At 33.4% G+C, this 12,571-nt stretch overlaps 3 protein-coding genes across 3 annotated transcripts; 1 reads left to right on the forward strand and 2 right to left on the reverse strand.

Moving 5' to 3' along the window:
- Nucleotides 1-263: 263 nt before the first annotated feature.
- LOC127243079 (APO protein 3, mitochondrial-like) lies at nucleotides 264-4,559 on the forward strand. The gene is made up of 4 exons (XM_051262934.1): nucleotides 264-909; nucleotides 1,000-1,430; nucleotides 1,953-2,363; nucleotides 4,266-4,559. The coding sequence occupies exons 1-3, from the start codon at nucleotides 524-526 to the stop codon at nucleotides 2,357-2,359; spliced, it is 1,224 nt and encodes a 407-aa protein (XP_051118891.1). The 5' UTR covers nucleotides 264-523; the 3' UTR covers nucleotides 2,360-2,363; nucleotides 4,266-4,559.
- Nucleotides 2,372-5,569, reverse strand: LOC127243078 (beta-glucosidase 3-like). Its single transcript, XM_051262933.1, has 11 exons — nucleotides 5,481-5,569; nucleotides 5,023-5,098; nucleotides 4,862-4,933; nucleotides 4,688-4,775; nucleotides 4,245-4,494; nucleotides 4,042-4,157; nucleotides 3,690-3,907; nucleotides 3,334-3,362; nucleotides 3,177-3,264; nucleotides 2,975-3,065; nucleotides 2,372-2,875 (listed from the first exon to the last, which is right to left on the reverse strand). The coding sequence occupies exons 2-11, from the start codon at nucleotides 5,081-5,083 to the stop codon at nucleotides 2,629-2,631; spliced, it is 1,260 nt and encodes a 419-aa protein (XP_051118890.1). The 5' UTR covers nucleotides 5,084-5,098; nucleotides 5,481-5,569; the 3' UTR covers nucleotides 2,372-2,628.
- A 4,160-nt stretch (nucleotides 5,570-9,729) lies between these two features.
- LOC127242827 (phytochrome A-associated F-box protein) lies at nucleotides 9,730-11,380 on the reverse strand. Its single transcript, XM_051262530.1, has one exon. It carries the CDS (start codon nucleotides 10,962-10,964, stop codon nucleotides 9,978-9,980), a length of 987 nt encoding a protein of 328 aa, XP_051118487.1. The 5' UTR covers nucleotides 10,965-11,380; the 3' UTR covers nucleotides 9,730-9,977.
- Between the last annotated feature and the right edge of the window lie 1,191 nt (nucleotides 11,381-12,571).

Below are 12,571 nucleotides of genomic sequence, written 5' to 3' on the forward strand. Positions count from 1 at the left end.
TTAATATTTTTATATTTATTTTAAAAATAAAATAAACTTTATGTACTAAAATTATTACAAAAAATTATTATTAAAATACAATATTTATTTTTTCAAATAAAGAACAAATTATTTATATATATAAACTATATTATTTAAATTAAATTTCAAAATAACAATTAAACACATACTAAAACCATAGATTTTTTATTATTTTTTTGTTTTTTAATGAATTTGCTAAAATGGGCCGGGTTGTAAAATTTTATCCAGTCCGTCCCATTCCCACAAAGAAGTGGTTTGTTGCAGTGCTCGAACTACTTTTCGGAAACAAGGCCATGCATATGCTCTGCGACGCCAACCCAAATTGATTGTGTTGTTTGACGTGAATTTGCGCAAGCAGATTAGTTCATGAATGTAGAAATGTTGTTTACACACTGATTGTGGTCTGCTCATTGACTCCGCGTGAGCATAATCGGGTTCTGCGAAGTAGCGTCCACAACCTGTTCGATAAAATTCCCCACTGAGAAATTTTTGCGCTGTGGTAATGCTATTTGGATCATTTCGAACAGTTGCACACTTAAATTGGAGGTTCCTACACAAGTGCTGCAAACAGAGCTTCACTGATGGTGCAGAAGTAAGAACCTTTGCTCGTGCGCTATACTCTTCTCGATTTGGTTCTGTGGAGCTGCCAGGGAAACGTAAGAAGTCAGAGAGGAAGCCATGGCTAACCGAAATCAACGAAATCAAGCGGATATCGAGGATGGAAAAGCGAGAAAGGAGAATTGTTCGTGAATCGATATTAGAACCTCCTGAAAATGGATTGTTGGTGAAAGAATTAATTCCAATAGCTCATGAAGTTTTTGCTGCTAGGACTCGACTGGTGACATGTGTGTCAAGAGTAGCTGATGAAATCCCAATTTTCGTTTGCAGGTGACTGTGGATTCTCTTTCAAGAGAAACTTTGATTGAGCTAATCATTTCTATTTAATTCTGAGCTGATTTTGGTCATTTTGCTGCTTAGTGTTTGTGGCGATGTTCATGTGGGCGATCCACCGCATAAGATTAAAACATGTAATGTGAGTGGTAGCCAGAAGAATAAAGAGCACACTTGGGCCAGAGGTGGTGCTGATCATGTATTTCCAGCTGTGGATTCTTTCCATCTTTATGATAGATTGGGAAGAGCTGTTTCACACAATGAACGGCTAGAAGTGGATCGGATTCCAGCTATTGTGGAGCTGTGTATTCAGGCTGGCTTGGATATTCCCATCTATCCAACAAGACGGCGAGAGTTCCCAGTTTATCGTGTTGCTGGTAGGATGATTGACTTTGAGAAGAGATTTCCGAAAAATGATATCTCGGGAAAGTACATAAAGGCATTTGGATTTTGGCACATCGCAGAGAGTTCAGGAAAAGATCACAAGCATTTGTCTTTAACATGCACCAATATCAAAGGTTTGCCCTTGTGATGCCAGTCTGTGGAACATGACATTTTTGCCTATATTTCTCATTACTCTCGAAGCATGTTAGTTTAACCATTTATTAGCTTGTTATAGCCCCTGGGCTAGAAGTATTGCACAGCTTATCTGGTTGTAATTTGGTTGTTACAATAATGAGGCGAACAATATAAGTTACACAGTGGAAAATGTTAATATGCTCTATCTTGTTTTGATATTTGAATACTATTAATTGTAGAATGTAGAATCATAATTATAGGATATTACCTGATCAAATTTCTTAATTTGTCCTTTTCCTGTTGTATAAATATGTGACTTACTCTTCGGAAATAATGTACACTCATTCACTTGACAGAGTTAATTAACAACATTCATGAGATATATAGTTATAAGTTGATATTTGATAAATGCCACCACTTCTACCTTTCCCTTAAAATCCAGAAGAGGATAAGAATTTTCCTATCTTTTCAGTTTGATGAAAAATTTATAGTTGTGATCTAATTCTTGGCTCCATGAGCAGAGTTTTCTGAACGAGGTATGAAAGCATTGGAAACACTACGTTATGGAGTTGGCAGGCTAATGCAGAAGTACCCTGTGCAAACATGTGGCTATTGTTCCGAGGTGCAAGTAGGGCCTAAAGGGCACAGGGTGAGGCAGTGTCAGGCGTTCAAGCACCAAATGAGGGATGGCCAACATGATTGGCAAGAGGCAACTATTGATGATCTTGTTCCACCAGTTTATGTCTGGCATGTACCAGATCCAAAGAGCTCTCTTCTTGTTGATTCTCTGAAGCGATACTATGGGAACTTGCCTGCTGTGGTTGAGTTGTTTGCCCAAGCTGGTGCTAGAATTGGAGAAAGCTATTGGAGCATGATGAGAGAAGATGTTGTGATACCCAAACTGGATGAAGAAAAATTGGTAGTTTGAATTGGTAAATGCTTCAGCTTAGCTCTTTATTTTACTGATGTTGGAGTAATTGAACTTGTTGAATTACTTAGTTGCATGCATTGATTCTTTTGATATCAACAGAATGTGTTTAGTATGTGTTATATACCTTCTATATGCATATTAGATTTCACAGTGATATTTAATCTTTCTAAAATACAAATTATTACAGGATGCATAAGCTGCCAAGTCACCCAAGAGACACTACAATGATAAATACATTCTCTAGGCACAAAAGTTTAGTGAATATATTATTGGGAGAGTATTGATCTCAAAGAGGCATAACCGTTCTTCCTGAGTTCACTAATTGCATTTGGCTTGATGCTATTCCCCCTTAAGAAATTGGAGTACCAATGGGCAGAAAGCTTTTGATATCTTGTTAACTCGTTGTCATCTAAATCTACATAGTAAAGGCCAAATGATGACTGAAACCCATCCATAAGCTCCAGGCAGTCTAAGAGTGTCCATTCAAAGTAGCCCATTATGTTTGATCCGTTCCTGCCATTATAAAGACCTAAGTTATAAAAGTATCGAACTCCTCATGTAACTATTTTAATGTTATTTAGTTCTTTTCTTGGATTACCGGAGCTTAATTACCTTATTTCAGCAAGTACACTCCCTATGTGAGCCTGTAGATATTCCACCCTTGGTGTGTCATATAGTGTTGTATTGCGCCGCATCTTCTGACCTGTGGGTTGATACCATGCATTTCAGAAAGAGTTTTATAGTTACAAGGAAATATAAGTATACACGCTCACTGACACACTTTTAGAGAGAGAGAGAGAGAGGGAGAGAGAACCATTCTCTTGGATATAGATAGGAGGATTCCCATAAGCTTGTTTTAGATACTCCAGTATTGTCTTAAGACCCTCGGGATTCACAGGATACTGATGAAGAACTTCCTATGATTAGTTAAAATTGGAGCCAATAATATGAAAATAAGTAATAAATGTTACCTGCTCTGCTGCAACACCACCCCAGCTTACTGCAGAAAAAATAGAACCAAACAGTGAGTGAGTTGATGAAATATGTAATGATGTTTTGACAACCTGAACTATACAGCTCTGGTGCTTTAAATTAATTAGTTAACCCCACCCCCCTCAAAAAATTTAAAAAAAAAAGGAATGAATTAGCTACCCTTGTCCTAAACCAACCAAAAACTCTGATGCTAAGGAATGAAGTTATCTTAATTGTATAATAATAAAGTGCGGTACTCTTTTTGAAGAAGATGAAGACTATAGTCCTCCACTGAAGCTAATTTGTAGAAAGTTACTTGAATGATCACTGATCAGTTAAGCATTTGTAGATTTACCTATGAAATCTACTCCTATATCAGTAAAAAAGTCCTCTATGTCCATGTTTGTACTGCTACTTTTCTTGGTCGCTATCGCGAAGTAGTAGTTCACCCCTATAAAGTCACAGGACCCCTTTATTTGTTCCGACTCATATTTGGTAAAGTTTGGCATTCTGGTTTTGGCACTTTCCTTCATTGCATCAGGATAGTCTCCATAGAACACAGGATTCAGTACCCTGCAGAAAATAGTTATTTAGCCATAGATAAACAGTAATCCCATTAATAGTTATTTAGCCATAGATAAACAGTAATCCCATTAAGTTTATCTCATATGTATAGTATGCCTGAAATTTACTGTGAACTTACGAACCAGCCAATAATAAAAGTGAGAGTTCTTTGAGCTGCTATCACATCTTCTGTTGAGTTCGTGTAAGGTTCAATCGCCATGCCGTAGATGTTAATCCCCAACGTACCATTTTGAGTGGCCTGGCATAAAACCAGTATCATGTTATCACATATTTGAGAATGATGATTAAATAATGATGAAACCGTTTAAATATGAGAAAATGACACCTTGTACTTTTCCTTGTACAGTTTTGCAACAGCTGAATGTGACAGCAGCATATTATGAAGCGCAACGTATGGTTCTCTTGCAGAGTCACCGCTCGGACAGATAGATCGCATTGAACAACGCCCTGGGGGATTGATGCCTTGGTCATAGCCTCCTAAAACATGTACGTTGATTTCATTAAAGGTTGTCCAGTAAGAAACTCTATCTCCAAATTCTCTGAAGCATACGTCTGCGAACTCCACAAAGTCCTTCCTGTGTGCATAAACATATTATTATACTGTTATTGCTCTTGAATTATAGAAAGAACAGTTATTTGAGCTCTTGTATCTTTATAGTGTTCTTATGCATATTCACAAATTTTGTTGGCATGGTTTACGAATCTTGTCTTATCAATATATGTTGTGAAAGCATAGAATGATTGTAATGGAAACCAAAAAGTGCATACACAACATTTCGACTGAGCCATCCTCCATATTCATCATGAAGTACTTGTGGCAGATCGAAATGAACTAATGTAACATGTGGTTGGATTCCTGCACAGGCGCAAATCTTTTATTGTCATTACCATTTCATTCTAGTAAGTAGCGAATACCGACTTCACTGTAAATGCTGTTGTTACCATTTCTAATCAGTTCGTTTATAAAGTTATTGTAGTATTCTAATCCCTTTGTGTTCACAGGTCCTCTTCCATCTGCAAAGACATCGAGTATAGGTCAGCAACAAGAAATCTTAAAACTGCAGTGTTACCCTGTATTATTTAGCTCGATTGGTAGAGGTTACCGGGAATAAGCCTCGACCATGATATAGAGAACCTGAAGGCATCAAGGCCCATGGCTGCCATCAGTTTGATATCTTCCTGAAAAGGTAAACATTTTATAATTACACTTAGCCTTAGCCAGGTTCATATCAGAATCACAAAGTTTAATTCCTAAGGTCTCTGCATATGCTTCTCTTTATATAGCTTTTTATTACTCCATCTGTCCCACATAATTTGTCTTTTCCTTTTATGAAAATATAATTATACACTTTCATCACATTTTAAACATTCATAATTTATAACTTCTTTATTTTAATTAAACTATTTAGTCATTTTAATCTTAATCTATAATAATTTTTATTATATCATAATATTTTTACTAATACACTTCTTAATTTACTTACTAATTACACAATACTTAAAACTTTGTACCCCAGATAAGGTAGACAAATTAGCTGGGACGGAGCGAGTATTTACAGACCTTATATTTGTGATATCCATCGCATGATACATCGCCATAGGCTCCCCCGGTACGACCTGAAATAAGAAGGGCAAGTAAATAACTTAGCCAAGATGTATGCATGATCATCTAAAGCATCATCTCTTGTTCTCCTCTAGTACCGTAGCTTCTTCTTTCTGGAAGAACATAGGGAGCAAAACTATTTGTATAGGAGACTAGAAAGAAAGATCTAAGGAGATTGTCATATAATACATCATTAATGATGCGATTTTCTGTTACCGTAACTTTTAGATGAGATGATTATTTAACATACCCGAATGAGCAAAAGTATCCCAAATGCTAGGAGTCCTCCCATCGAGAAATGCTGCTCCCTCGTACTTTATCCATTCGTAAAAAGCATTATGATTTACAAATATCATCAACATTATTAATTAGATCATCAAGATCATAGTGAAATGAACAAGAGAATTGGATAACAAACTGTACTTTACTATCATTTGTGATTGCAAGCAGGGAAATTAGAAACTAACTTGTGCAGCAGACGTTCCAGAGCCGAAAACAAAGTCTGCCGGAAAATCGGCTCTGCTATAAGGTCTCAGGGCTGTGGTTTGTGATGTTAAACACAGCAGCAGCAGCAGAAATATCTCAAGTGTAGGAAGTGAGCTAAGGTACGCCATTGTTGCCTGGCTCTTTGTTGATTCTTGGTCATGTATTTATTATATATATCATTGGAATTTGGGGGCTCCAATTAGCTAAGAGTTCTAGAAATTTTGATGTGTTTTTTGGAATAGTAAAATGTTAATAAAAAATTATGTATTTAATGTAATCTAAATAGGTGTTATACTATAGAAAACTAGTATATTAATGTTATGTATTTTAAAAGATATTACTGTTAATAAGTAGTTTGAAAAATTTCTAAAAGTTTGTAGGTGAAGAAAGGCACAATATTTCATAAAGAAGTATCATGTTTTGGTTATCTTGGTTTTGTGCAACACAATGTGTAAGACATAATAAGTGCTAACATAACTTAAAACAGAAAAAGATTTTTATTACCTACCATCTATGTAGAAGCATTAGGATGTTTCGGAAACTTTGGTAAGGCCTCAAAGTAGATGCGTGCATGCATATCACGTGACGATTTTTTCTTCTTTTTTTTCTTTTTAACATATACTACTATTTATTATATAACACCCTTGTGTTTCGGTAAAAATGCACAAACCACTTTTTGTTCTATTTATTTCATGAAATCCCCTATGTTAATGTAAAGTTTGCACGAAACACCGTTCTTGTTCAAAATTGATATTTAGTTCTAAATAAATACCCTAAATTACGCAACTTTTATACAAATAAAAAGCGCAAAATATCTTAAATAATTTTTTTGCATTAAATAAATAAATAAATTATTAATTCTTCATTTTATAGTTTTTGAAAACAAATTGTTGTCTTATTTTTATAAAAATTATAAAAATAAATTATTGATCAATTATTCATTTATTTATTTTATTCAAAAAAAATTATTTAAGATATTTTACGTTTTTTATTTGTATAAAACTTACGTAATTTAGGTCTTTATTTCGAACCAAACATCATTTTGGACAAGGAGGATGTTCCATGCAAACTTTCTATTAACACAATGGGTTTCACGCAATAAATAAAATATACGGTGTTTTGTGCATTTTTAGTAAAACACAACGATGTGTTATATAATTTACCATTTATTATATGAGAACTTGTAGTTGTCTATTTGCATCTTGGGTAAATTTGTTTCGAATCTAATAGTCCAGGTAGACAAATGATATTAGGCAAATAATGTATGGTAGAGGTAGGGGTTTGTCCCAAATATTTGTAGTTTTGTAAACATACAACTATTTAGTATTTGAACCAAAACGGAACAAATACTTGAAATTGTAAATGTATTTGTACTGAAAATTTCAATCAACCTAAAATATTTGCAGTATTTGCAAATAATTCAAATCGAACCAAAATTAAAAAATTACATAAAAAATAATTAAAATTTTTATTAAAGAAAAATAATTGTAACTATTTTAAATTGAACTGAAAGCTAAATCGAATATGAATATAATATAATATTAATATAAAATTTAAAATATAATAATATAAATATATTTACTTCGATTAATAAAAAAAAAAACACCAAAAATTGAAATCGATCCAAGTGTATAAATATCAATATGCAGCATTTGTATTGGAGTATATTTGTTCAATTAACTAAAAATTCGATTTGATTCAATTTTGTTCATCCGATTTAGTTTTTCGCCTACCCCTAGGTAGGGACAGTTTGGACCTAGTCATTCCTTATAGACTTATCACTGGAGGATGTTTTATATATATATATATATATATTATCCCAGACGAAAAAAGTAGTTATCACGGGAGGACGTTGTTTTGGGATGTTATGGTTGGAGTTTTCAAAGATTTTCTATTATTCATTTTTATAAAAATATCAAAACCAAGCATAAATATATATATATATATTTTTATAATATAAAATATTTTTTTTTATAATATTTTATATTGATTTATGTGAGATGTGAATTGCTTAAAATAAAAATTGACAAACAAACCCTAAATAATAAAAGAGTTGTTACATTATCTATCAAGGAATTTTACCAATGGTGGGAGGATAGACCTAATCTAAGAAGTACAACAAATATGAAAAAAACGTGCGTTTTGTTTGGATGATTTTTCTCAATTTTTTTTTTTAAAAAAAATATTAAATCAAACTCATATTTTTTTATTTTTTATATTATACTAAAAATCAATTTTACATTCAAAATATAAATTTAAAATTTTATTATTTAAATGTCAACTCAAAATTCAAATTCCCGAACAAACAGTCGCTCCTCTTCGAGTCAACAAATCAAAATGCAAGTTTCTTATAATTTGCATTATTCATAGTTGGCCGAGTATATTATAATTTGCATATTATTGTGCTCAATCAATCAGGAAATTTATTGCGGTGGTGGATGCAAATTCCCACACTTATCAACAACAAAAAAAAAAAAAAAAAGAAAAAAAAAGCACTCATTGATTGCAACATGATCTGGCATCCCTTCCCAATTCCATTCAGTAAAACGCCAAATTCATAAAGTCAAAACACTGACTTAGGACTGCACTGCACTGCAGGTTATGATTTGCTATTGCACCCCTCTCCAAAGTTTACCCAAGGACTCTCTGTTTTTCTGCATTTAACCACCATACTCTAATTTTTTAAAGGGGTTTTTTTTTTCCTTATTTGGAAGAACCCTTTAAAAAAAAAAAAAAAAAAAAAAACTCATTCTAATACTCACTCTGTCCCAAAATATTATGGCACGTAAATTAAAAAATAATATTATTATATTGACATTGGAGAGTAAAAATATTTCCAAAAATATTCATACTTTATATGAGAAAATGACAATAATTTTGTAAAAAGTGGAAAGCTTGATACAAAAAAAAAATTGAAATGAGACTATTATTTTAGGCCGAATAAAAACAAAAACGACAAAATAATACTCCATCAGTCCCAAATACCGTGTATTTTAGGAGGGGTGTAATCAGTAGATAATTAAAAATGTATTAGTGAAAATAATTATCCAATAATATAAATAATTATAAATTAAGATTAAAATAATTAATTAGTTTAATTAAAATTAAAAAATTTAAAATGAGATTAAAGTGTGTGATCATTTTCCAAAAAAATAAGTGACAATGTGGGACGAACAGAAACCGCAACGTGGACATGGTATCCGGGACGAAGGGAGCACTGTTATTTTGAAAAGAATGAAGTATTTCAAATAAAGGAAGTCTACACGTAACCACATCTTAATACCAATAGCAATACCAGATTCCATTTCTGTTGTTTTGAGGAAGAAAAGGACAATGGCATGGCAGACCACATGTGATGGAAAGATAGATAATTGCTGTTTAAAGCAGCTTCAGAGATGCTGATGATCATATTCATAGTTGCAAAGCTAAAGAATCTCATAAACCTAAAAGCAAATCAAAAGGGTTTGGGAAATGGTGATATATCTATCTTCTTCATTCACCCATTTCAATAATATTCCAAGAAATTGAGTAGAGAATAAAATTGAATTAGTCTTGAAAACGAAAATCACTTCTTTTGTTTGGTACATCAGCTAATTCAACATGGAAATTCTCTACTTTCAATTATCTTTACCAAACACACCCCAAGAAAATATCATCTTCATCGTCATCTTCCCCTTCACATTATAACATTGAAAGAACACACAAAACATAACAAAATCAATGGGGACCCTAACAGATATCAATTAAAAAGAAGATGCATACAATCCTCTACAATAAAATTACCTCACCAACAACTCAACAGGCAAATAACATAAGCAGTCGAAAAGAAGATTTGTCGATGCAAATCATCAAGCAAGATTAGAAAACACACTATTATGAAGTATATATAATTAAGAACACTGCATCAATGGACAAGTTTAGTAATTCAAACCAGCAGAATGGTGGATCGCTTTGTAGCTTGGAGGAGCTTCAAGTGTACAATGGCCAATCAGTCCATGCCCCGGAAACATGTCCATTCTCGCAGACGTAAGCTCGAACAACAGGCTCCCCATCATCATGGAACCCAAAGTTCCTCCTCAAGCAGAAGGAAGAATGCAGATCCCAGGTCTGCTTAGAAGCACAAAAAGCACAGTTCAAATCAATCTTGCTCCTATTGCCATCATTAATCGTCCTCCAAACCCTAGACTGCTTGAAATTCTTGAATACACCTCTGAACAACATGTAGTTTCGTTTCTCCTCGACATGGATGCAGCCAGGCCAATCACAGATATACAAACAATCGCCCTTGAATCTGCTTGCAAGCAGCTTATTGCCTTGCTCTCTGCTCAAATTCCAAACGCCTGACGCCAAATGTGCCCTAAATGGCCTGCAGACCTTCCTCCTCTTACAATGGCTGAAATCAGGCCTATCGTTCTCAGTATCCATAAGTTCGGGCTCGTCTTCGGGCATTTCAGCCCGATCTCTAGACATAGCTTCAGTATCAGTATACAGAGTGTCGTATAGCAAATCATCGTACAACGACCACACGCAATCAGGCACGGAGTTAGTTTCTCCGTGATTTGCGTCGCTCGATGAAGCAGATTTCTCAGATCCATTCGCTCGGAACAGTTTATTTACCCGGTAGTTCTCGTCGGGACCGAGCTCGCGCTCGAGTCCGAAATCTGAATTCTCGAGGAGGACGCCGGAGTGCAGGAGGCCCGGGCAGCAGACGGCGAGCTTGTAGAGCGACGCCCAATCGCCTGGAGGCGCGGCGGCGGCGGGGGAAGGGAGAAGATCGGAGACGATCGCGGGGATCGATTGCGAACATTTGGACATGTAACAAACGTTTCGTATCAGAGAGGATAATTTGGTGGAAACGCAAGCAATCCGAGCCCAATTTCGAGGATCTTCCTCGAGCTTGTGCAGTATGTTGAGGACTAGGTCATCCGATAGCTTCGAGAAGATGCTTTCCGCCATTTCTTCCTCTAACAGAGCTCCTCGAGAGTATACTCACTCACAATTTAACAAATTACCTGTGGCTACCGGACGAAGAATCGAAGAACTTCCCGGCGAATCTCACACCAGAAATTCGAATCCACGAGAGAGATGGACGAACAAAAAGTGGAAATTTCTGGAAGAAGCTCTCAGAAATAAAGCAAAAGAAGAGGATAGAACCGATTTGAGAATCTGAGAGGCGCCGATTTCTCCTTTCTATGGGTAAATTTATGGATGTTCTTCTGAGGCGGCCAGCTGCCCAACTATGCCTATCGATTATCGGCCACAGATTTGTGTACATATATGCAGCGAAGAACAAAAACAAAAGGGAACTGAGAGACGGTTCTTCAATTATTTTCAGTGAAATCAACGGTTTTAATCAATTCAACTCGCCTGCCAATATGGCAAAACGCACACAGCTTTACTTGCAACTTTTTTAAGGTTAAAAGATCCTCCTGCCCCTCCCTTGACAATCTATCCTATTTTTTTTATATTAATTCTACTATCTATTTAACATTATAAATATTCTTCTAATTTATAATATATTACATAAATATCATTACATTTATATTATACAATACTAAGTTAATTTAATCTTTTTACCTTTATTTTTATTTTATTCTAATATAATACTAATATTTCTAAAATCTCGTGCATAAACAAAATGGATAGATAAATTGGAGACGGAGGGAGTATTTTTTAAAAAAAACAATGATGTTTGAAAAATTTTAATTTATATTTGGTATTAAAATAATTTATAATAAGATATTTTATGAAAAAAAATATAAGTATTTTAAAATTTGAAATTTGAGGTTAAAGAAACAAACCCTAAAAATTAATATAAGTAATTTAAATCTAATTTCCTTGTAACAAATGTGTGTTTACTTGTAGCTTTTGGGTGTGGTTGTTTGGGAGATTGAATTAAATTTCTACTATTCAATTCATTTTTTTTTTCCAAAAATATCAAATCAGATCACTTATTTTTCATTTTTTATATTATATTAAAAATCAATTTTACATTCAAAATATCGCATCAACACCTATTTATATCACATCATACAACTATTCAAATTAAAAAATTTTACTATTCAAATCTCAAATCAAAATCCAAACCCCCCAAACAAACACACCCTTTAATTTTGAGTTTTAGTTTGAAAGAGTAAAATTTTGAATTGAAATAATTATTTAATATGATATAAATATGTACTAATATGATGTTTTTTAATATAAAATTTATTTTAGTATAATAAAAAATTATATATTTGATTTGATAATTTTAAAGAAAAAACATTTAAAATAGAAAAATAAAAAATCAAATCCCAATAAATAAAGTCACAAAAGGATTAAAAGTATATGTAAAGAAACAGGAGTTTTTTTATTTTAGGATTGGAAATTGAGATTGTGATTAGTAAAGAAAAAAAAAATTATTATAATAAATAAGTTGTTTGTTTGATATTTTGAGTAGAGCTGACAAAAACTCCGACATCACAAGATTATAATATATTAATATTGATTAATATATTATTATATATATAAAATAATCATAATTTAAAATTTTCTCATTAATTAATTTAAACTAGTTCAATTTT

Source organism: Andrographis paniculata, unplaced genomic scaffold (genome assembly GCF_009805555.1).
Source record: "Andrographis paniculata isolate CXL003 unplaced genomic scaffold, ASM980555v1 Contig89END, whole genome shotgun sequence".
Lineage (NCBI taxonomy): Eukaryota > Viridiplantae > Streptophyta > Magnoliopsida > Lamiales > Acanthaceae > Andrographis > Andrographis paniculata.